We start from the raw sequence: 25,242 nt of genomic DNA, 5'->3' as shown, positions 1-25,242 counted from the left end.
TCGTAGTCCCCCTCCCCCTTACCGTCTTAGGGGGCTGATTTTGGATTTATTTTCCTTTGAACAGTCATTGAAGTTTCATTCAATGTACTGCTGAAAAATGCATCTCACTTGTTGCTGTCCCGGTTGCAATTTAAAACACCATCCAGTCTCTCATCTGGAAATAATGCACAACCCCCCCCCCCTTTCCTTTTAAAGCCCCGCGTAAACTGAAGTCGATAATCACATGGAAAAAAATGTGCAGGGCTCGGTTTTGTTTAGCTTTCATTCTTTTGGTGGAAACCTTACTTATTAAAGTAAGTATTCAACGCACAGGCGTTTTGTACACATGTTGCTTTCAAGTCTTGAAATCTGCGTCTTCCACAGCTCTGTCTCCTTACACAAATCTTATGAACACCTTTTAAACGCTTTTATTGTACAGATTAAGAAAAACAGAATATGACACCGAAAATTCTGACAGTGATATTAGTATATCTAAAGTCACTCACTCTCTCTAGCCCTCTTTCCCTTTCCCAAGGAACAGTAATAACAAACCAAACGAGACTCTGAAAGGGGTTAGGCGGGAGGAAGGAGGCGGGGTGGGTTAGGGGAGAGAGGTTAGAGGGCCAGAGTTTCTCTCATTCACGGGGCGGAAAAGTTGACATTGTCTAAGCCCTCCTGAATGGCTGGTAGTTGGATACCCCGATTGTACCTCTACTTCCCCTCCCCCTCCACGTGACGACCCAGGACACATGCGCACCCGCAGCCCAGGCACATCTGCAGACTGACGTCAGTTTGTTCTGCCTCTGAGGAAAGCTGCCAAAATTTTCTTCTGCTGCAATTGAAGTTGGCTGGGGGCCGGCAGTGAGCTCGAGGGCTACTTCAACAAAACTTTTCCTGCCCTTCCTGCTCCTCTTGTCTTCTCTCTCTCCTGATACCTTTTGATGCTCTGCACATGTTATTTGCATAGCAAAGGCACTAAGCTGTCCAGGAAGAGACACTTCCACCCCCAATAAGCCTTTCCCCTCCTCTTTTCTTTCTTTTTTCCTTTCCTTTTTTTAGGGGGGGTGGGCGGGGGGAGGGAGAGAGTGGGGGTTTGCATAGCACGTCTCAGGTTGATAGCCTTGGATGTATGAAAAGCATTTTTTTTCTTAAAAAGAAATTTTTTTTTAACTGCCAAATCGGCAGTCTGTTCCCTAAAGCTCCGGTTAGCGAGACTATAGGGTTTTATTCTGGCTGCAGAATAACTGACTGGTGTGGCTTTGCAAAGGGGGGCAAAAAGAAAAGAGAGAGGGGAGGGAGTACGTGAGTCGTCCAGTGAAATCTCTATTGTTTGAAATTTACCTTTTATCAGAATTTGAAGATGAAAACGGTAAGGAAGATTTCACAATATTCAATGAAACCTTTAAAAAAAAACAACTTGTGCTTTGCTTGTCTTACGAATAACGCTTGGACCTCAGCCTCTCTCTCTCTCTCTCTCTCTCTCTCTCTCTCTCTCTCTCTCTCTCTCTCTCTCTCTCTCTCTCTCTCTCTCTCTGTGTGTGTGTGAGTGTGTGTGTGTGTGTGTGCGCGCGCGCGCACGCCAGTGCTTCATGGCAAAGAGTGAGTTTGACTAAATTCATTTTACAGACAAATCTTTAAAACTCTAGACTACTCGCGGATGTAGAATTCCGGGGCTTACAGGTATTTGATGATGTGAAAAATACGCGCTCATTGTATGAATTTACATGTTGTGTGAGGTGGACTTGATTATGTTCATCGTGGTCTTTTAACTAATCACCGGATAGTGGTGGAGAAAGTAACGACGATGTGTGTTTTTAATAGATTTCCAGATTTATGCAATTGCCTTCTGCAAATCCGTTTCATGTCAGTGTCTTTAGTATTCAGACAAGTGCGTATTTCATGCCTGTGCTCTCAGGCCAGTAGAAGTGTGCTGGCTGTAGCGCTGATGCTCTAGAATATGGTAAGCTCTTAACAGGCTAATCAGAGATGAAAGCGTGTGGTTTGGATTTACTTTTGCCCACTGGGCCATGCTAGACTCAACCCTCTGGAGCCTTGTTTATCAGGGTATGTCTGAATATATGGTGTATGAGACTAAAGTTTAAGGATTGAGGAGCAAGAACAAGAGTGCTGGAGGAAGTATTGGAAAATCTTTCTGATAATATGTGCTATAATTTCTGTCTTTGATAAGTTTTCCACTTGTGCTAGGAGCAGAGAAAGCAAGCCAGAGTAAGAAAGCACACTGAGAGGGAACAAGAGAGTAAGTTTCTTACTCTTGTTTTTATTTGAGCTGCTGGTGCAACGCGTTTGGGCCAAATGCCAACTGTCTGGGTCACACGCGTTTTATCCAAATAGATTTAGCGCTGCTGTCTGGAAATGGGCTGCTGAATGTTAACTTTAGGATCAACTCAACCAGGGCAGCTCAGACTGTTACCCTCTGTCTGGATGAAGTGGAATGGGAAGGGGGGGGGGGGTTGTTGAGGGTGTGCAAAGCCGGGGGCTGAGGGGGGGTGTAGGGGGTAGGAGGACGACAAACTATTGCTTGGAACTTTAAAAAAAATACACTAAATATAATTTTCAATCTACTCTCTTATGTTTAGAGTTTTTAAAACTATTTTTTCTTCTTTTCTTTTTTCATGTTCTTTCTTAAGCTTATATTGATTAGACTGGAACATTTAGTGGTGAATTGGTGACAGGGAAAGAAAGAAGCAAGGAAAAGCTGGTGCATTTGAAGGCAACTGAGAAATTTTGAAGATAATTATTTTCAACAAAGTGGTGATGCAGTCTTGTTTATATTAATTTGGTGCTTATATGTGAGCACTAGTGATCTTTTTTGAAGGATGCTATATTAAAATATATAAGTTGTTTTCAAACAAATCAGCAAATCATTCATTTGCCACAAATGGCAGCAGATTATTCTGTGTAGTTGTATGAATATTTTTGTGATTCCCCAGAGGAAAATCTTTTAATCATTAAGACTTGGAATGTTGTAAATAATTTTTAGTTTGGTCTAAAACCTGCAAATTAATCTCTATTCTTGTCTGTTCTTACTACTTCCTCTTCATTTCCTTAGCAACTAAAAGTAGCTATTAGTGGCTTAGGGTGGGGCTGTGTGCCAAATCTTTCTGTTGGTTATCCTAGTGACAGATGAACTGAGTTATGATTTGAAGGAAAGTTAGTAGCATATTTGGAATTTGTGGGAAGGGAGAGAAAAAAGAAGATGTAGATAATTTGTCACAGTTAAAACAACAAAAACAAAGCAAGCTTGGTTATCATTTTACACTAATATCAAGAAAGAAAAACACCTTTTAAAGGAAAAGTGTAATAATACAGGCAGCATTAGGAGAATTATGTAACTTGGAGCTTTATTTTTGGGAAATTTCGTTTTGAATTTTTGCTTTCCTCAATAGATAAATTGTGACTAAATTCTGTATTTGATTATACTTTTTTGGTGACTAATCTTACAAAGTTTGTAAATCAAAATCCTTTGAACTTAGAACCTAATTGTGTCTTCAGCACACAGTAGTTAGCAAATATTTGTGGAGAGAAAAGACTGGAAAATGAAATGAAAAGTTTTTCATGTATAAATATAAAGGATCTAAAGGGTTTAGGATTTTGTTGCTTTTTCCATGGAGACCAAATCAGCTTTAAAATAAATAACCAGATTAACATGGATGAAAAAAAGCTGAGTAAGATGTTAACCATGTTCTCTACCTGCATAATAATAGCTAATGAGAGGAAATTACTACTTTAGCTCCTTCTACAGTACTTAAGTGGGAAGTCAAACCATAAAGAAAAAAATCAAGTAACAGGCTTCAACTAGGGCAGACTACTGAGGGAATCGCTGTAGTCAAAGATGTCTGGTCTTATTTCTTCTACATAACTAGTGTAACTTTGATCCATGGAGACAATTAAATTATTCTTTAACTTTGCCAGCTGATGCATTATTCTATGAATAAAAATCATACACAAAAGTTAAAGTGAACTGGACATTTTGCTTGTATTTTCAAAATTAAAACTTGTAAGTATAATTATCATGGTTCAAGTTCTTCACTCTGCTTTAAAAGAGAAGACAGCTTCCATATTGGCCCTGTTTTCTAGGGAAGGAGGAATATGAAACTAACTTTGAAGGAAAAGCTTTGAAAAGTGATGTGTAGTAAGAAGGGAGAGATAACTTTTATTTAGCTACTCCAATGAAGTATCAGGTGCAATCTATTTTGTTCTCTCAAAAAGTCTTTGTAAGGTAGATGCTATTGTCTCAATTTTATAGTTGAGAACACAGTTGCAGGGAAATTTTGTATCTTGAAGTCAAACTAGGAGTAACAAGCCTTTATGTTTCCCACAGCGCAATAATGCTGCTGTTCTTGCATAACTTGAAAGATTTAGGAATGCATTGTGATTTCTGAGCAATTATCTAGCATTTTAGTGTTAGCTGAACTTTGGATACTAATTTTTTCTACACATACTTTATTCTGGCATCTAGATTAACTTTCCCAGCAGGTGTCAGAAAGTAGGTTAACACAATTCACTTGTACTATGTGGGTGACTAAAAGTGATTTAGATATGCTGCTTACAATTGAGCTTTGGCCAACTGAGCAGTAATACAGTGTTAAGTTTGTTCTCTGAGCATAGGAAGTTTAAAAGATAATGAGGAGGGGAGGAAAAGGCATCTAATTTATTGAGTGCCCATATACCAGATAATGTATCCTCCAGTCTGTTTAATTCTGGAACTTCTGTTCTTTCTATTAAGTACCAGTGCCCTTCTTACTGAATAAGTCACTATAGTTACTTACTTTTCCTATTAATGCTACTGACTTAGTTAACTTAGATGTTTATATGATAGTGTTAAAAGGGTTGGAGTGAAGATTGCAAAACTGAAGATCAAGACATTTCTCAAGGGAGAAAATTTTTTTTCTAAATCAAGCCCACTATATTGTAAGTTTTCCATTGGTTTCAGTGTCCAAGAAAACAAAGGAAAGATGTGGAGGATTTAATACAAATCTATTATGACTGCTAGAAAATGAACTCAAATGTGCTAATAGTAAATTCCTCCTTAAGAGAAAATTTACAATTAAAGTAAATGGAGGACCCATTTGATGTTAGATGTTATTACTGAAAACATTCCAGTGATTTGAAAAAAAACCAAGGATGAGTACTGTTCATGAAGCAATAATTATTATACATTAATATTGCATGGTTCAGTTTGGAGTATAGAACCATGTCTGAGAAGGTTGCAAACCAAGAATATGTTCTTTTCTTTATTGTGATGGAATAATAGTATTTTCATAGATTTTTAAACTTGAGAATATATTGTTTTCGTCTTGCCTAAATAGAAATTGTGACATAAAACAACTGTGTCCAAAGGTTCTTGGAAAAATAAAAACACTGTGTCCATACTAATGGTTTCCATTTGGGCACATATTTTTCAACATGATTGTAGAGAACTAATACTGAGTATTCAAAAGAGTATCTCAAGCTAGAAGTGTGAATTAATATACAAAACTTAAATTTTTGAGTCAGATAGCTACATGTATGAATGTGGACTTACTTGTTTTCTAGCTACCTGATCTTCATAAGTGCCAACTTCTTCATGTATTAATTGGTGACTGTATTAGTTATCAATTGTGTAACAAATTACCACAGAGTAAGTAATTTAGCACACATTCACTATGCCAGTTTCTGTGAGTCCAGCTATGACTAACTATGTCCTTCTGAGGACATTATAATCAAAGAGTTGGCAAAGACTGAGTTCTCTCCAGGAACCCTCACTGGGGAAGAATGAACTTCTAAGCTCGTGTATTCTAGAACAGGATTCAGTAACTTGCTATTGGATGGAGCCCCAGTTTCTTGCCAGTACTATGTGGAGGTTCCTCTAATTTCTTTTTTGTGAGCATCTAAGTATTAAGTTGCTTCATCTAAACCAATGAAACAAAGCCTGGTACCAAGTTGTAAGCCCAGATCTTTGTAATCAAATTATGGAAATGGCATTCTTTCAACATTGAAATATTTCCTTGACTAGATGTAAATTATTCAGGGATGACTATGTCAGAAGAGTGTGGATGTTAAGAGGCAGGTCAATGAATCTGCCAGACTGTGCCTAACCACAGGGATGCTATTATTTTGTGAGTGAAGATTAAAAGAAGTACTCTGTACTTTAAGTATTTTGTTTTTAGTTTGACCTTAAACAACTTTTCTATATAATACCAATCAGGCTTCTGCACAGGAACCAAATTTATTCTTTCTATTATTACTAACAGTCGTGCATATTCCCACCATCTCCATTTTTACCTTTTGGAGTGAATTTCTTGTATTCATAATAATTATATCCAATAGTTTGACGTGAAATTCCACTCATTTCTAAGATCTTCCTGAGATGCTGTTTTGCACTAACTTTCCTTAATCCATCTTCATTGATTTAGAGGTTATTTCCTTCATCTGATTACCTGTAACACACTTTTTAACTTCACTTGGACACTTACCTATCTGCTTTGAATTTTTCTGTTATTTAGATTATGAATTCCTCATAATGGTCAAGGATTGCGTTTTAATCTTTTCTGTATTCTGCTATTAGCATAATGTCATTTTTAAACATGGTGAGAAAATATTGGTTGATTAGTGAACTAGCTTTCCAAAGGTCAGCAGTTTGGTTACTTGTAGAGATGAATATGAGGCATTCATTACAGCTTCAAAGGGAATGGAGTATTTCACAAACCTTAATTTTCTAGTTATTCCTGTATATGCCTAGCTGATTATATTTTATTCACTATTGATTTATTTATTCATTTATTTTTAAACCAACAAATATGGCAAATGTTTATTATGTGACTATTTCTTTGTCTAATTTACTAATGTATCTTACAGAAGTGATTTAACTTTTATTCCAAAGTCAAATATAACGCTATAAAAATCAGATAGTGAGCTATGGCACACTTGTGTGCACAGTAGGAACTGTTATGCTACATAAAGATGGTTCACCTTCATCCAAAGCTGTGTTACTCTGGGGTTCTAAAATTACATTTGAACTTTCTATCCTCTATAGTTACTGTTTTGCTGTTAGTGAGCTAGTTTTTAATCTTCTATTATTTTTTTCTTCTGATGTGTTATCTGTTGGGAAGCCAGCTGGCCACATATATAAATACTTTGAGTCCATGTATTCTGAGTGAGGTTATAAACCAGAAGTAAGACATATGAGATAGGACTTGAGAACTGTTGTGATATTTGAAATGAAGTTGTGAAGACTTTTTTTTCAGATACATTATATAGAGTTGAATTTGAATTTCCTAATAAGTCATGTAAGACTTCTAGATAAATTCTGTTCTACCATAAATTATTTCAACTTTTTAGAAGTTTAGGTTGTGATACTATCTTAAGTGTTCCTAGACAGCTGATAAATCTCACTGTGTATTTATAGATCTGCTTTGTCAGAAAAAAAAAACACAGGTACACCAAAAAGCAGCAAGGCTGTCTTGGATATGAATGGGCTTAAAATGTTTTGTTAAGGAATGGAATCACATGCTATTTTTTTCAGTACATATAATGAATTTAGATTATGCAGTTTCTCTATGTTTTTATCTTACCAAAACGAGGTTGGCACACCATGCCTATCCATTGTTATCTTCAGAGTTTCATTATTTTTAAAAGAATTTTAGTTTCCTCTTCAGATTCCTTCCCATTACCTCTCCCTCCTCCTGCCTCCCCTTTTTTCTTGATTCCTAAAATATTGTACATGTTCAATAAGTATTCTATAATCTCTAGTCCCAAGGTTCTTTGATTATTTAGTAGTTGTGTAATTTCAGCCATTTCAGCTTCTTGTTATGTGTTTAGCTATATTAAGTTTCTTTGAATTTATGTCTTTTTGCAAGTATTCATTAATCTGTAGTAAATATGTTCATTCATGGTATCTTTCAGTTAACTTAAATTTTTCCCTCTAGGTTAAAAAATGGCCATTATTAAGTGACCCATCACTCTGAGCTTTGATTATGAAAACTTTTGTCATCAATATTTTCTTCATTTTTGGATGGAGAAAATGAATCCAGACATAGAAGAAAGTGCAAGATATTGGAGGAAAGTACCTGTTAAACAGTGGAGCATCTAACAACTCATTTGCAAGAAGATTTAAGGAATTAAAATTGTTATGCTTCGATATTGGTATGATATTGACTCTCTAGCTCATAGGTAGCCCTCCAAAAAATCATTCAGTTTTCCAAATTATGGAAATTTCGTGGAAAACGTTGACTTGGATTTTGAGCCTCATCATGGCTTCTTCGGAATTTTATAGTGACCATAGACTTTCATATAGTTCTCAAGGTAGGATATCTGATTTTGAAAATTTGATAGAAATAATCACAAAATAAAAACTCTGAATATATAGTTTGGTAAATAGTTTCTAGGGAATATTTAGTCATATGGAGTAGAAACAAAGGTGCTAAGAGGATACTTAGCTTGTCCCTTGGATATAACTCTTCAGTGGGTTTTACTGTTGACTGGTCTTAGAGAGTGATACACTCTAAAGTGCTGCTTTACCTATAATCTAAATTTTAATAGACTCATTCCTTGCTAGGGTTTTGAGCCAGGATCATTTTCCAACAGAATCTAAATGTTTGTTTTGTAGAAGATGAAGAAACCAGATAAATTTTGATACAGATTCTTTAAAACTTGATCCCTTATTTAAAACACAAAAATAATAACAAAATACTGTCCAAATATAAGGATTCTCATTCTTATAATTTTAATTCAGACAGTCAAACTTTATATCATAGAAATGAACTCAATAAAGAAAGACCCAGGAGGAAGTGTTATATTGTATTCCATGGACCAATCCATCTCTCATTGAATTATCATAGCCATAATGTTTGGATTTTCCTCCCAGTAACAAATAATTTTTTTTGGTGTTGATGAAGGTGTTACAAACAGCTACACATTTGGAAGTCTCTGTGTGAAGGCCATTCCTGTGCAATAGCACACATCAGTGTTGCTTTCATTTTACTGTAGAATAATATTGTCTAGTTTAACACAGCCTGTTCCTTCATCAGTTGATGGGGAGTTGCATTATTTTTTTCCTCCGGCTGTGATGAACAGTCCTCCTGATAAGAGCATTCACACATAGATTTTTTACCCAGAAATGTGTGTTTATTTCTTTTTTGTATGTACCTGGGAATAGAATTATTGCTAAATTATCTGGTAATTCATGCTTAACATTGTGATGAGCTGTCAGATTGGCGTCTAAAGTGTCCATGGCCTCCTCACATTCCTGGTGATGACTTCTTCTTTGAAGATAGTTTCTTCAGAGACGTAGAAATCCTCCATGAACATTTTTAGACAGCTTACAAAAGTTAATCTGAGCTAGACATTTTAAAAATATATGTACTTTTGTCTCATTTTCATGTAAGCTTTTTATATATCTAAAATAACTTTTAAGGTCTATATATTAAAAATTAAATTTAGGAAAGAAGACCAGTCCTTCACAAATACTTTTTAAAAATAATACTGTTTTGAGGAATTAGATAATTGAAACGTGATGTTTTGATTTTATGTCTTTACTCTTTCATTTTGTATACTATAACATTTTCATCCACACCTCACACATAATGATGTATAGTTTTAATTGACATCATTGTTTATATTGCTACTTCTTTGTTCTGTTAAATTTTCTTTTTTTCCATGTGCTTTTCTGGATTCTCTGCCTTGTGACTACAAAGAGGAATTCCTGACTTACCTTGAACACTACCAGCTAACTATTCCAATAAGAGTTGATCAAAATGGAGCTTTTCTCAGCTTTACTGTGAAGGGTGATAAGCACTCAAGGAGAAGAAGAAGTATGGAGCCTATTGAGCCGCAGCAGGCAATGTCCAACTTATTTTTTAAACTTTCAGCCTATGGCAAGCACTTTCACCTAAACTTGACTCTCAATACAAATTTTGTGTCTAAACATTTTACGGTGGAATATTGGGGGAAAGATGGACCACAATGGAAACATGATTTTTTAGACAACTGTCACTACACAGGATACTTGCAAGATCAACGTAGTACAACTAAAGTGGCTTTAAGCAACTGTGTTGGATTGGTAAGTAGATATGATTTTAAGTTTTTGATGAAAAAATAAATTCACAAAATAAATGTCTTTCCTTGGACTAAAATATATGTGTAAGTGGTTTAAGCAGAAAGATAATAGTCTAATGTTCCTTATTTCTGCTGCTTTTACTTTGCATCTTCATTTTTCATAATGCTTGTAATGATTTTTACAGGACAGCTTTTCAAACTCATCAAGAAGTAGAGACTGAGAAGCCTCTTAGGCATCCTTTTTTGTTTGTTTGTTTGTTTTTATTTAAATTAGAAGCAAGCCTGCTTCACAGGTCAATCCCAGCTCCCTCTCCCTCCCCTCCTTACTTGCCAACCACCAACTCCCCAACCTGTCTCTCCTCTACTCCCCAGGGAGGGTAAGGCCCTCCATGGGGCATCCCCAAAGTCTGTCATATCATCCTGGGCAGGGCCTAGGTCCTCCCCCATGTGTCCAGGTTGAGAGAGCATCCCTCCATGTGGAATGGGCTCCCAAAGTCCATTTGTACACCAGGGATAAATACTGATCTACTATCAGAGGTCCCATAGATTGCAGAGGCCTCCTGACTGACATCCACATTCAGGGTGTTTGGATCAGTCTCACGCTGGCCTTCCAGCCATCAGTCCGGGGTCCATGAGCTCCCCCTTGTTCAGGTCAGCTGTTTCTGTGGGTTTCATCAGTCTTGTCTTGACCCCTTTGCTCATCATTCCTCCCTCTCTGCAACTGGGTTCCAGGAGTTCAGTTCAGTGTTTTGCTGGGGTATCTGCCTCTGCTTTCATCAGCCACTGGATGAAGGCTGTAGGATGGCATATAAAGTAGTCATCAATATCTTTATAGGGGAAGGGCATTTAAAATAGCCTCTCCTCTATTGCTTAGATTCTTAGTTGGGGTCATCCTTGTAGATCTCTGGAAATCTCACTAGTGCCAGATCTCTCCTCAGACCTATAATGGCTCCCTCTAATTCTTCCCCTGACTCAACCTTCCTGATCCCCATGTCCTCCTCTCCCCTCCACTTTGCACCCTCTCTGTCTCCAGGTTCCTTCACTCCTCCCCCAATGCTCCCAATCTGCTCAGGAGATCCTGTCCCCTGTCCCTTCTTTGGGATACCATGCATGTCTCTCTTAGGGTCCTCACTGTTTCCCAGCCTCTCTGAGGTGTGGATTGTAGGTTGTAAATCCCCTGGTCCATGTCTAAAATACATATATGAGTGAATACATACCATGTTTGTCTTTTTGTGACAGGGTTACCTCACTCAGGATGGTTTCCATTTGCCTGCGAATTTCAAGATTCCATTGTTTTTTTCTGCTGAGTAGTACTCCATTGTGTAAATGTACCACATTTTCTTCAGTTGAGGGACATCTAGGTTGCTTCCAGGTTCTGGCTATTACAAATAATGCTGCTATGAACATAGTAGAACAGATGTCCTTGTTGTATGAATGTGCATTTTTTGAGTATATGCCTAAGAGTAGGATTACTGGATCTTGTGGTAGACTGATTCTCATTTTCCTGAGGAATCTCCATACTGATTAGGGTCCTCCCTGCACCCCAGACTTTCTGGTGGTAGGACTGTGGTCTAGAAGTGCCCTGATCTGTGTCTAAAATCCATATATGAATGAGTACATACTATACTTGTCTTTTTGTCACTGGGTTACCTCACTCAGGATGGTTTCTTCTAGTGCCATCCATTTGCCTGCAAATTTCAAGATTTCATTTTTTTTCTGCTGAGTAATATTGTGTAAATGTACCACATTTTCTCTATCCACTCTTCAGTTGAGGGGCATCTGGTTCTTTCCAGGTTCTGGCTATGACAAATAATGCTGTTATGAACATTGTTGAGCAGATGTCCTTATGAGTTCTTTGTAAATTTTGGAGATCAGCCCTCTTTCAGACGTGGGGTTTGTGAATATCTTTTCCCTTTCTGTGGGCTGTCGTTTTGTCTTGTTAACTGTGTCCTTTGCCCTGCAGAAGCTCCTCAGTTTCAGCAGGTCCCATTTATTAATTGTCGAGCTCAGTGTCTGTGCTACTGGTGTTATGTTCAGGAAGCTGTCTCCTGTACCAGTTCGTTCAAGGGTGCCTCCCACTTTCTCCTCTAAGAGATTCAGTGTGGCTGGATTGATGTTGAGTTCTTTGATCCATTTGGACTTAAGTTTTGTTCATGGTGATAGATATTGATCTATCTGTTGTCTTTTACATGCCAGCATCCAGTTGCTCCAGCACCATTTGTTGAAGATGCTTTCTTTTTTCCATTGTATAGTTTTAGCTTCTTTGTCAAAGATCAGGTGTTCAAAGGTGTGTGGGTTAAAGTCAGGGTCTTCGATTCAATTCCTTTGGTCTACCTGTCTGTTTTTGTACCAATAACAAGCTGTTTTCAGGACTATAGCTCTATAGTAGAGCTTGAAGTCAGGGATGGTGATGCCTCCGGAAGTTCCTTTATTGTACAGGTTTGCCTTGACTATCCTGGGTCTTTTGTTTTTCCATATAAAGTTGAGGATTGTCCTTTTGAGGTCGGGGAAAAATTGTGCTGGTATTTTAATATGGATTGCATTGAATCTGTAGTTTGCTTTTGGTAAGATTGCTATTTTTACTATGTTGATCCTACCTTATCCAAGAACATGGGAGATCTTTCCATTTTCTGGTATCTTCTTTAATTTCTTTCTTTAAAGACTCAAAGTTCTTGTTATACAGGTATTTCACCTGTTTGGTTAGAGTTATCCCAAAATATTTTATGGTGTTAGTGGCTATTGTAAAGGGTGATGTTTTTTTGATTTCTTTCTCAGCCACTTTATTGTCTATATATAGTAGGGCTACTGATTTTTTTTTAGTTAAAATTTTGTATCCTGCAACTTTGCTGAGGGTGTTTATCAGCTGTAGGAGTTTCCTAGTAGAATTCTTTGGGTTGCTTACATAGTCTTTCCAATTTGTATCCCCTTGATCTCCTTTTGTTGTCTTATTGCTCTAGCTAGAACTTCAAGTACAATATTGAAGAGATGTGGAGAGAGTGGACATCCTTGTCTTGTTCCTGATTTTAGCGGAACCGTCTTGAGTTTCTGTCCATTTAGTTTGATGTTGGCTGTTGGCTTGCTGTATATAGCTTTTATTATGTTTAGGTATGTTCCTGTTATCCTGATCTCTCCAAGACCTTTATCATGAAGGGGTGTTGGATTTTGTCAAAGGCTTTTTCAGCATCTATTGAGATGATCATGTGGCTTTTCTTTTTCAGATTGTTTATATGGTGGATTACATTGATGGATTTTCATATGTTGAACCATCCCTGCATCCCTGGGATGAAGCCTACTTGATCATGGTTTTTATGATGTGTTCTTGGATCCAATTTACCAGTATTTTATTACGTATTTTTGCATCAATGTTCATGAGGGAGATTGGTCTGCAATTCCCTATATTGGTTGTGTCTTTGTGTGATTTGGGTACTAATGTAATTGTAGCCTCTTAAAAAGAATTTGGCAGTGATCCTTCTGCTTCTATTGTGTGGAACAATTTGAAGAGTATTGGTATTAGCTCTTCCTTGAATTTTTGGTACAATTCTGCACTGAAACCATCTGGCCCTGAACTTTTTTTGGTTGGCAGACTTTTTATGGCTGCTTCTATTTCTTTAGGGGTTATAGATCTGTTTAAATTGTTTATTTCTTCTTGATTTAATTTTGGTAAGTGATATCTATCCAGAAAAATCATCCATTTCCTTTAGATTTTCCAGTTTAGTGGAGTACAGATTTTCGACGTATGATCTGATGACTCTTTGGATTTCCCCAGTGTCTGTTGTTATGTCCCCTTTTTCATTTCTGATTTCGTTAATTAGCATGTTCTCTCTCTCTCTTTTGGTTAGGTTTGATAAAGGGTTGTCTATCTTGTTGATTTTCTCAAAGAACCAACTCTTTGTTTCATTGATTCTTTGTATTGTTTTCTTTGTTTCTATTTTATTGATTTCAGCTCTTAATTTGATTATGTCCTGGTGTCTACTCCTCCTGGATGAGTTTGCTTCTTTTTGTTCTAGAGCTTTCAGCTGTTCTGTTAATTCTCTAGTGTGGCAATTCTTCAGTTTCTTCATGTGGGCACTTAGTCCTATGAATTTTCCTCTTAGAACTGCTTTCAAAGTATCCCAAAGGTTTGGGTATGTTGTGCCTTTGTTTTCATTGAATTCTAGGAAGTCTTTTATTTCTTTCTTTATTTCTTCCTTTACCCAGGGTTGATGCAATTGAGCATTTTTCTCATTTCCATGAGTTTGTGAGGTTTCTGCAATTTGTGTTGACGTCGAATTTTAATTTTAAGCCGTGGTGGTCCGAAAGGATACAGGGGGTTATTCCAGCTTTTTTTGTATCTGTTGAAGTTTGCTTTACTGCCAAGTATGTGGTCAATTTTAGAGAAGGTTCCTTGTGGTCCTGAGAAGAAGGTATATTCTTTTTTTGTTTTGTTTTGTTTTTGTTTGGGTGGAATGTTCTATAGATGTCTGTTAAACCCAACTGGGTGGTAACTTCTGTTAGTTCCATTGTTTCTTTGTTAAGTTTCTGTCTGGTATACCTGTCCAGTGGTGTGAGTGGGGTGTTGAAGTCTCCCACTATAAGAGTGTGAGGTTTAATGTGTGTTTTGAGTTCTAGTAACATTTCTTTTATGAACTTGGGTGCCTTTATATTTGGGGCATATATGTTCAGAATTGAAGCTTCTTCCTGATGGATTTTTCCTATGAGGAATATGAAATGACCTTCTTCATCTCTTTTGAATAATTTTAGTTTGAAGTCTATTTTGTTAGATATTAGGATAGCTACACCCGCTTGCTTCTTATGTCCACTTGATTGGAAAGTCTTTTCCCAACCCTTAACCTTGAGGTAGCATTTGTCTTTGAAATTGAGGTGTGTTTCTTGTATAAAGCAGAAGGATGGATTTTGTCTTCATATCCATTCTGTTAGCCTGTGTCTTTTTATAGGTGAGTTAAGACTGTTGTTATTCAGGGGTATTAATGACCATTGATTGTTGATTCTTATTTGCTTTGGATCCGTCTGTGGTGGTGGTTTTGTGTGTGAGTTTTTCTCCCTTTTCTGTTTTCTGGTAAAGTTAGGTTTTCTATTACCCATGTTATTTTGATTGTAGTTAACTTCCTTGGGTCAGGGTTTTCCTTCTAGAACTTTCTTTAGGGCTGTATTTGTGGATAGGTATTGCATAAATCTGGTTTTGTCATGGAATATCTTGTTTTCTCCATCTATAGTGATTGAGAGTTTTTCTAGGAGTAGTAGTCTGGGCTGGAATCTGTGGTCTCTTAGTGTTTGTAGAACATCTATCCAGGTCCTTCTGGTTTTCATAGTTTCCATGGAGAAGTCGGGTATAATTCTGATAGGTTTGCCTTTATGTGTTACTTGGCCTTTTTCCTTTGCTGCTTTTAATATTTATTCCTTATTCTGTAGGTTTGGAGGTTTGGTGTTTTGAGTATTATGTGGTGAAGGGACTTTTTTTTTTTGGTCTAGTCTATATGGTAAACTTCTTGTAGTTTCATAGGCATCTCCTTCTTCAGAAAACTAGGGATTTTGTTGAGTATGTTTTCTGCACCATTGAGCTGGACTTCTTCGCCGTCTTCTATACCTATTATTCTTAGATTTGGTCTTTTTACGGTGTCCCATATTTCCTGGATATTTTGTATTAAGGATTTGTTGGACTTGAGACTTTCTTTTGTCAATGGATCTATTTCCTCTAGTTTATCTTCAGTGCATGAGATTCTGTCTTCCATCTCTTGTATTTTGTTAGTTATGCTTGCATCTGTGGTTCCTGATTGTTTATTCAGCCTTTCTTTCTTTTTTCTTTTCTTTTTTTTATGAGACAATGTTTCTCTGTATTGTTTTTTGAGGCTGTCGGTCTAGCCTGGCCTTGAACTCACAGAGATCCACCTGCCTCTGCCTCCCGAATGCTGGGATTAAAGGCGTGCGCCGCCACCACCCGGCTCTTATTCAGCCTTTCGATTTCCAGCATTACCTCAAGTTTGTGTTTTTCTTATTGTCTTCATTTCGGCTTTCAGGACTTGAATTATTTCCTTCATCTGTTTGATTGTTTTTTCTTGGCTTTCCTTGCTTTCTTTAAGAGATTTGTTGATTTCTTGCATTTTTTGGGTTGTGTTTTCTTCCATTTCTTTAAGGGATTTTCTCATATCCTCTCTGAGGGCCTCTGTCACTTTCAGGAGGTTGTTTTGAAGGTCATTCTTTTCTGTTTCATCTGTGTTGGTATGTTCCGGTCTTGCTGTTGATGTCATATTTGTTCCTCTGTTATTGGCTGTGTTTTTATTTTGCCTTCTTCCAATTCTTTCCTTCAGTGGGAACTTGTGGGGTCTCTTCCTCTCGTTAAGCACCAGGCAAGGATCGGAAGTGACTGAAGACTTAAGCATAGGGCAAGGACCAGAAGGCACTGAAGACTGAGGTGTAGACAGACTCAGGGTGATTCTTCCAGAATGGGCACGTCCTCTCTAGGCGCAGAAAATGCCCAGGGAGATAGAGCAGGGGGGGTGTAGAAAGCTGGGGCTCAGAGCAGGGCCCCCACTCACCTTAAGTACAGGGCAAGGACCGGAAAGCACTGATGATGAGGTGTGGGCAAACTCAGGGTGATTCTTCTGGGCGGGGCAGGTCCTCTCTTAAGCAGAGGGCAAGGACTGGAAGGCACTGAAGACTGAGGTGTGGGCAGACTCAGGGTGCATTTCTTCTTTTAAGAACTGTCTATTCAATTCATTATGCTACTTGTTGATTAGATTATTTATGTGCTAGATACTAACTGCCTGTGTGATGTATAGTTGGTAAATAATTATACATTAACATTTTGTACACTGTCTCTTGATTCTGGTCATTGTTTACTTTGTTGTATAGAAGATTCTTAATTTCATTTGTCAGTTCTGGGGGTTATTTATTGTGTCATTGGGGTTCTATTCAGAAAATAATTGCTTCATTAGGTATTTTTCTATGTTTTTCTCTAGCAATTTCAGAGCTTCAGGTCTTAAGTTAATTATGGAATTTGATTCATTTTAGGTGGATGTTTGGGCAAACTGAGAGATATGGGTTTACTTTCATTCTCATATGGGAATTCCATTTCCCTGACAGTTTGCTAAAAAGACTATGCTTTCCCTTTGTGCTTGTTATCTTTTTGTCTACTTGAGACAATTTAAAGTCATTTCAGGAGAGGAACTCTCAACTGAGAAAATGATTTCATTAGATATGCCTGTAAACACACTTGTATTGTAATTTTGGGTGATGATTGATGTAGAAAGGTCCAAACCACTGTGGGTGGTTCACCCTTTCACCTCTTGACAGATTGCCTTGGCTTGTATAAAAAAAAAGCAAGTTGAGCAAGCCAGTAAACAGTGTTCCTCCGTGGTCTCAGGTTTAGGTCTCTGGGTTCCTGCCTTGAGTTCCTGTCCTGGCTTCCCTGAATAATGACCAATAAATTGTAAGCTGAAGTAAATCCTTTCTGTCCCAAGTTGCTTTTGGTCATGCTGTTTTACCACAGCAATAGGACTCTATCTAAGGCATATGTGGCTATAGCTGTGAGAGTTGATTTTGGGGCCCTCTGTTAAATTTCAGTGATATATAGGCCTATTTTGTGCCAGTACTGTGATTTTTGTTGTTGCTACTTACTATGGCTCTTTAATATAATTTGAGATTGGGTGTTGTGACACCTCCAGCATTACTCTTTCTATTGAGTTATAGGCTGCCCTTTGTCCTTCTATATAAATTACATGATTGCTTTTTTTCTCCTTCTGTTAACAATGCCATTTAGAATTTTGATGTGGGTTGCATTGAATAGATTGTTTTTGGTGATATAACATAGACGTTTTCACAATATTGATTCTTCCTATCCATGAACAAGTGAAGTCTTTCTATTTTCAGAGGTCTTTAATTTTTGTATTTTAAAGTTTTCATTGTAGAAGGTTTTCAGTTCCTTGGTTAGGTTTTCTAAAATACATTATTTTAGTTTGGGTGGCAAATTTGTGAACATTTCTTTTTTTCTTGGTAATGTATATTTGAGGGTCTATGCTATGTTTTATTATTTCTTTCTTTAGGTTTGTGACATTTTCTGTTATAATTTTATTGAAGAAAGTCTATTATCTAATCTCTTTTGCCTTCTTGATCACATCCTAGAGTTCTTTTATTTCTTATTATTTTATTTATTCTTCTCTCAAACATTACATCCCTACTGCAGTTTCCCTTTCCTTCACTCATCCCAATGCCCATCTCCTCTTACTTTCCTCAGATTCATTCCTCCTGCTTCCCTTTAGAAAAGGGCAGGTCTCCAGAGATATCAATCAAACGTAGCATATCAAGTTACAATAAGACTAGGCACAAACCCTCATATCAAGACTGAAAGGGGCAATCCAATAGGAGGAATAGGTTCCCAAGAGCAGGCTAAAGAGTCAGAGAAAACCCCATACTCCCACTGCTAGGAGTCCCATAAAAGCACACAGCTGCACTGTTGTTTTATCACCTGCACAGTGGCTAAAACTGAATCTACTTCTGTTTCAGCCAATTATTGTGGCTCTGCATTAATGGCCTGCTTCTCTGGTAGCCATGCAGTGGGGCTTTTATGATCTGCCTCCTGCCCTTGCCACCAAATGTAGTTTTAACTAAATCTCTATCATTCTATTTTCAATCAGACTCAGGAGTCAGAGGCTGGGGCTAAAATCTGCTATCTGAGAGAGTTTGAGGAACAACTAGCTGAACTTCTGTCTTCACCACATCTCAGAAAGAGAGCAGTTCTTCTGCTCCACCAAACCAGAAAAGAAGTCATACTCAAAGTCCCTCCATACTACTTTCTGTGCATCTCTATCCATATTGCAGAAGCCCTGTGATTCTATGATTATTTTCTGTCAACTAGTTGCTAGATCTGCCTCCTGACCCAAGGTTGATTTTATTAAGTTAATGCAAATACAAACTTGGGGTTCACAGTGTTATCATATATCCACAGGTAAATGCCCTTTTAAAACACAGTATTCTAGTCTTGGTTTTGGATTGGAGAACTGATAGCTGTTGAGAGTTATTATTGAAAAGTATGTGTTAATTCCTGTCATTTTGTTAGTTTTATTATATTTGGTGTTTTTCTATTCCTCAATTACTGTGTAGGGTAGTTCATTCTTTCATACAGTTTTACAACTGTATGTTTATCCTTTTTGTCAGTTGGAAGGATTCTTTCAAGTATCTTCTGCAGAACTGTTTTAGTAGTCATCAATTCCATTAGCCTGCTTTTATCATAGAATGTTTTTCTTTCTCTTTTCATTATGACAGATAGTTTTGCTGGATGCAGTATTCTAGGATGGTAGTTATCTTTTAAAGCTTGTAGTAATCATTGAGTCCTCATGGGTTTAAGAGTTTTTGTGGATGGTCATACCCTTTTATAAGTGACTTTGTGTTTTTCTCCTGCAGCTTTCAATGTGCTTTCTCTATTCTGTGTTTTTAGTATTTTTGATTATACTAGATCATGGGATGTTCCTCTATGGTCTTTTATATTTGGTATTAAAATACTTCTTATACTTGAATGGGCATCTCCTTCCTTGGATTTGGGACATTTTCTACTGTGATTTTTCTTGAAAATATTTTTCTATGCCTTTAGCATGAAATTCTTCTTTTGTGCCCATAGATTGTCTAGAAGAAGGTGTTAGATTCCTTGGAAATGTTGTTGAGGGCAGTTGTGAACCACAATGTGGACTTTTGGAATTGAACCTGGGTCCTTTGGAAGAGCAACCAGTGCCTTAACCATGGAGCCATCTCCCCAGCATCTCTTCTTCCATGGTGGACAGACTTTTATAAAGTCAGATCATGGATGCTAATTCTGTCCAAACAGTCATTTACAGATCTAGTCACAGATACTGGTCATACTTCTGGGCAGTTCATGATTTGAACTGTGAAAGCTGTTCTCACCTCTGGGCCATCCTTAATGGTTGACATGTTAGTTGCACCAAAAAGCAGGTTTTCACATGTTACATCACAGATGTGACATTGGGTCTATCAGGAATCCAGCTGAATGCCAGACACATCCCTGGGCTGCCCATTCTGATGTTGGGTGCACTGTTTAGAATGTGTGTTCTTTGCACACTCCAGATTTGACCAGGTTTTCACCTTGCTGAATGCCATGTGCGGTTCAGAAGTTTCTTAGTACAGTCGAGTTGATTTTCTTCCGGCTCTCACAATCAAGTCACATGACATTTACTGAGTTTCTTGAGTGTATAGTTCACCGAGGGTCTAAGGCCAGCAAGCTGTCAACTCAGAAGGGGTCTTTTTGAGATCACACTAGCTCTTAATTAAAATAATGAATTTCCTTTAATGACAAAACAATATAGTAGTAGTGGTAACTGTGCTTTTATTCTAATATGAATTAATTATATTCATATTGTATCATGTTACACTTTTTTGCTTTTAAACTATTTATTATTATGAAAGCATTGGTAACCTCCCTTTTTCCCAGACTCACTGGCACTGGGATTGTAGACTGACACTCCCCTAATCCATATCTAAAATCCATATATGAGTGAGTACATACCATGTTTGTCTTTTTGTGTCTGGGTTACCTCACTCAGGATGGTTTCCTCTAGTGCCATCCACTTGCCTTAGCACTCCTTTCAAAGTGTCCCATAAGTTTGGGTATCTTTAATTTTTTTTTATTTCTCCCTGGATCCAGGAATGGTACAATTGCTTGTTGTTCAATTTCCATGAGTTTGTAGGTTTTCTGTAATTTGTGTTGTTGTTAAATTCTAACTTTAAAGCATGGCGGTCTGATAAGATATAGGGAGATATTCCAATTTTTTTTGTACCTGTGGATGTTTGCTGTGTTATGGAGTATGTGGTCAATTTCAGAGAAGGTTCAATGTGGCACTGAGATGAAGGTATATTCTTTTGTTTTTGGATGGAATGTTCTATAGATGTCTGTTAAACCCAATTGGGTCATAACTTTTGTTAGTTCCTTTGTTTCTTTGTTAAGTTTCTGTCTGGTGGTCCTGCCTAGTGGTGAGAGCGGGGTGTTGAAGTATCCTACTATAAGCGTGTGAGGTTTTATGTGTGATTTGAGCTTTAGTAATGTTTTTTTTTATGAATGTGGGTGCCTTCGTATTTGGGGCATAGATGTTCAGAATTGAGATTTTTATCTTGGTGGGCTTTTCCTGGGATGAATATGAAATGCCCTTCTTCATTTCTTTTGATTGATTTTAGTTTGAAGTCTAGTTTGTTAGATATTAGGATTTCTACACCAGCTTGTTTTTTTGGGTCCATTTGATTGGAAAAATCTTTTCCCAACCCTTTACTCTGAGGTAATATCTGTCAAGTTGAGGTGTGTTTCTTGTATGCAGCAGAAGGATGGATTCTGTCTTCATATCCATTCTGTTAGCCTGTGTCTTTTTATAGACAGATTAAGACCATTGATATTGAGGGATATTAGTAACCATTGGTTGTTGATTCTTTGTTGTTGTTGTTTTGGATTTGTTGTTGTTGGTATTATTATGTGTGGGTTTCCCCCCTTTTTTCTTTTGATGTCTGGTAAAGTGGGATTATCTATTGCCTATGTTTTTGTAAGTGTAGTTATCTTTGTTGGGTTGGAGTTTAACTTCCAGTACTGTCAGTAGGGCTAGATTTGTGGATATGTATTGTTTAAATCTGGTTTTGTCATGGAATATCTTATTTTCTCTATTTATAGTGATTGAAAGCTTTGCTGGGTACAGTAGTCTGGGCTGGCATCAATGTTCCCTTAGTGTTTGTAGAACATCTATCCAGGGTCTTCTGGCTTTCAAAGTTTCCATTGAGAAGTCAGGTGTAATTTGGATAGGTCTGCCTTTATATGTTACTTGGCCTTTTTCTTTTGTTGCTCTTAATATTTTTTCTTTATTCTGTAAGTTTGGTGTTTTGATTATTATGTGGTAAGGGGACTTCTTTTTGTGGTGCAGTCTATTTGGTGTTCTGTAAGCTTCTTGTACTTTCATAGGCAAATCTTTTTTTAGGTTGGGGAAGTTTTATTCTATGATTTTATTGAATGTGTTTTCTGACCCTTTGAGCTGTGTTTCTTCACCTTCTTCTATACCTATTATTCTTAGGTTTGACCTTTTCGTGGTGTCCCAGATTTCCTGCATGTTTTGTGTTAGGGATTTGTTGGACTTGAGATTTCTTTGGTCAATGACTGTATATCCTCTAGTGGGTCTTCAACACCTGAGATTCTCTCTTCCATCTCTTGTATTCTATTGTTTATACTTACATGTGTCATTCCTGATCATTTACCCAGCTTTTCTATTTCCAGCATCCCCTCATTCTGTGTTTTCCTTTTTGTTTCTATTTCAGCTTTCAAGCCTTGAACTGTATGAGTTGTTTCCTTCACTTGTTTGGTTGTTCTTTCTTGGCTTTCTTTAGATTATTTGAGATATTTGTTTATTTCTTGAATTTTTTGGTTTGTCTTTTCCTCCATTTCATGTATTTTTTGTTTGTTTTTTTCTTCTATTTCTTTAAGGGATTTTCTCATTTCCTCTTTAAGGGTCTCTATCATCTACATAAGATAGTTTTTAAGGTCTGTCTTTTCTGCTTCATCTGTGTTGGCCTTTTCAGTTCTTGCTGGTATGGAGTTCCTAGATTCTGGTGATGTCCTATTGATCTTTCTGTTGTTGAGTGTGTTCTTATACTGTCATCTTCCCATCTCTTCTTTCAGGGGTGCAGGTGGGGGTCTCTCCCTCTCCTCTAGTCTCCTGGTGGTGTATGTGGGCCAAGACTTCAGTGTCTGCAACTTTGGATGGTATGGCCTCTCATGACATTCTCCACACTCAAGCAGAGGGTGGATGGCAGAGTGAAGTATGAAGGGACTCAGGGTAGTTCTTCTTGCCTGGACGTGCCCACTCTACTCAAGGAGCAGACCCAGGAAGATCCAAGGAGGGGGTGATGGGGCCTGAGCAGAGCCCCACTCATCCCAAGCAAAGGGTGGAGGGTGGAGAGCGGAGGGTGGAGGGGGGGCCAAGGGTGAGGTGTGGCCAGACTCAGGGTGGTCCTTCTTGCCATGGTGGGTCCAGGTCCAGGAAGATCCAAGAAGAAATGATGGCAGGCTTTGGGGCTGGAGCAGAACCCACACTCACTTCAAGCAGAGGGCAGAGGGGGAACCAAGAGTGAGATGTGGCTAGACTCAGGGTGGTCCTTCCTGCCTGGGTGTGTCCACTCTACTCGAAGAGAAGGCCCAGGAAGTGTCAAGTAGGGGGTGATGGCCAGGAGTTGGGGCCCAAGAAGAGTCCACAATCACCTCTCCTCTTTTTTTACCTCATGATAATTTTCTCTTCTTCCCCCAGTCAGTCATTGTAGCTCCTTGCTGTTTCTTAAATAGTACAAGTATGCTCCTACCTCATTGTAGCTTGTCTTTCCTGTAGGACCATCAGCCCCAAAGTAATGACATGGAGACTTATTATTAAATATGAAAGCTTGGCTTTGAGCTTAGAGTTGTTCCCAAATAGCTCCTATAACTCAAATTAACCTGTTTCTATTGATCTACATGGCCTTTACCTTCCCCATTCTGTATGTCTGAGTTGCTCCAGTCTTGCTGTCATCTCTTGTGTGCCTAGAGTTTAGCCTTCTGAGTTCCTCTCTCTGCCAACAAGTCCCGCCTAACCTCTCCTGCCTAGCTACTGGCTATTTGGCTCTTTATTAAACCAATCAAGTGCCTTAGGCAGGTGAGGCAAACTGTAGACATATCTTCATGCAGTGTAAACAAATATCCCACAACACCTCATTTTTTTGTGCTTGATCTTTTAATCAGTACATATTTTTTTCATGTCCTCATTTACTTTATGCAGGCTTCTGTTCAAATATCACTATATTTTATATGTGTGTGTGCAGGTGTGCATGTGTGTTTCTATGCCTTTGGACACCAGTAGTCAGCCTCAGGTGTTGTTCCTTTGGTACCATACACTTTGGTTTTTGAAAAAGAGTCTCTCATTGACTAGGGCAAAGTAAGTTAGAGTAGGCTGGTTATTGAACCTCAGTAATCCATCTCTATCCATCTCCCCAGAGCTGGGCTTACTCTAGGGAGTAATATTGCCAGCTGTGACACCTGCATTTTTACATGGTTTCTGGGGCTTCACTTCAGGTCTTAATGTGCATGAGGCAAGCACTTCACCAACTGAGTCGTCTCTGAGGTCCAAATAGTGCACCATAGAGGATATTTCCAAATATTCGAAATAGTTTGTATAACCTTCTTATAATTCTTCTCTGTCCTTTCTCACTACCCTTTCTACCTTTCTTAACATCATGATCTTATAAGTCATTTATATATGTAATCAATTAATTATCTTTCCCGACCTTTCCTGCTAGAATGATAGTCTTTGATTCACTGTGTAACCTTCACCAACTAATATAGTTTTCATACAACCATAAGCACTCAATCAGAAATAACCCTTTGGTGATGAAATAATTATAGTATAGTGGTTAACTGTCTAAACTCTGAAGTCAGTCAAATAAGTTTGCTGCTAAACTTTGCCCCTTTTGCTTATTTGTAGAGTATAGCTGATCATATTGTTTATTCTAGAGCTATTAATATTAAGTGAGACATGTAGAAACATTTTATCAGATACATACTGTATAAAACCTCTGAAATGCTATTTCAGAATTTTTTCATTCTTACAGGGTTTCTTCTTTCTTACTTACTAGCCTTCTGAATCTGTTTTCCCTCAATATCCTGAATTTTTTGTTGGAGGCTTTCAGCTTAATACTGATGACAGACCAGTGTGACTTCATTGTCCTAGCCTTGAGGGATCAAACCCTAGATTGTTGTTCTACATTTTCTTCTAATCAGTTTTAACAAAACTTGCATGTTTTTTAAGCACCATGTCAGTTTTCTAGTACATTGTTAAACTCATTTTTACATAGATATTTTAGTTTGTTAGCAGCTTATTGAGTTATTCCTCAGAGTCTGCATTTAATATAGGGACTGTTACCCATAAGGATATAAACTATCATAAAAATATCATGAAGTTACTAAGGGCTCCTATTTTTTGTTTTTGTTTTTTATTCCTCATCTCATTTCATGTTAGTTGTGGATGAATGACAGCCTTCTCTGTAAGTTATAACATATCTGATTATGTCTTATCTATTTTTCTAAGCATTTCAAATGAATTTCTCTAAATAGAATCATAGATGTTTAGAAATCAAAGGGACATTAGTGATTATTTGGACCAGATGTTTCAGATTTTTTTCCTTTTTAGAGAAGGAAACCCTTTTCTCACA

The 25,242-nt window shown here is 37.7% G+C and overlaps 1 protein-coding gene across 7 annotated transcripts in view; it reads left to right on the top strand.

Moving 5' to 3' along the window:
- The first annotated feature begins 1,076 nt into the window (after positions 1-1,076).
- The window catches only part of Adamts6 (ADAM metallopeptidase with thrombospondin type 1 motif 6), a 227,443-nt gene continuing 203,277 nt past the window's right edge, over positions 1,077-25,242 (top strand). For 6 of the 7 annotated variants that reach the window (XR_005869853.1, XM_040728949.1, XM_040728950.1 and 3 more), the window contains exons 1-3: positions 1,077-1,348; positions 7,908-8,283; positions 9,675-10,039. Coding sequence is in view for 6 of the 7 variants with exons in the window: in XM_040728949.1 (XP_040584883.1) it covers positions 8,187-8,283; positions 9,675-10,039 (462 nt within the window). In the remaining variant the exon portion in view is untranslated. Of the gene's footprint in view, positions 1,349-1,536; positions 1,660-7,907; positions 8,284-9,674; positions 10,040-25,242 lie in introns of those variants that run through there. The other variant, XM_040728948.1, reaches the window with a different exon arrangement.

Source organism: Mesocricetus auratus, unplaced genomic scaffold (genome assembly GCF_017639785.1).
Source record: "Mesocricetus auratus isolate SY011 unplaced genomic scaffold, BCM_Maur_2.0 Super-Scaffold_100020, whole genome shotgun sequence".
NCBI classification, from domain to species: Eukaryota; Metazoa; Chordata; class Mammalia; order Rodentia; family Cricetidae; genus Mesocricetus; species Mesocricetus auratus.
The sequence above is the reverse complement of the archived record's forward strand: the minus strand, read 5'-3'. Positions and strand labels throughout refer to the sequence as shown.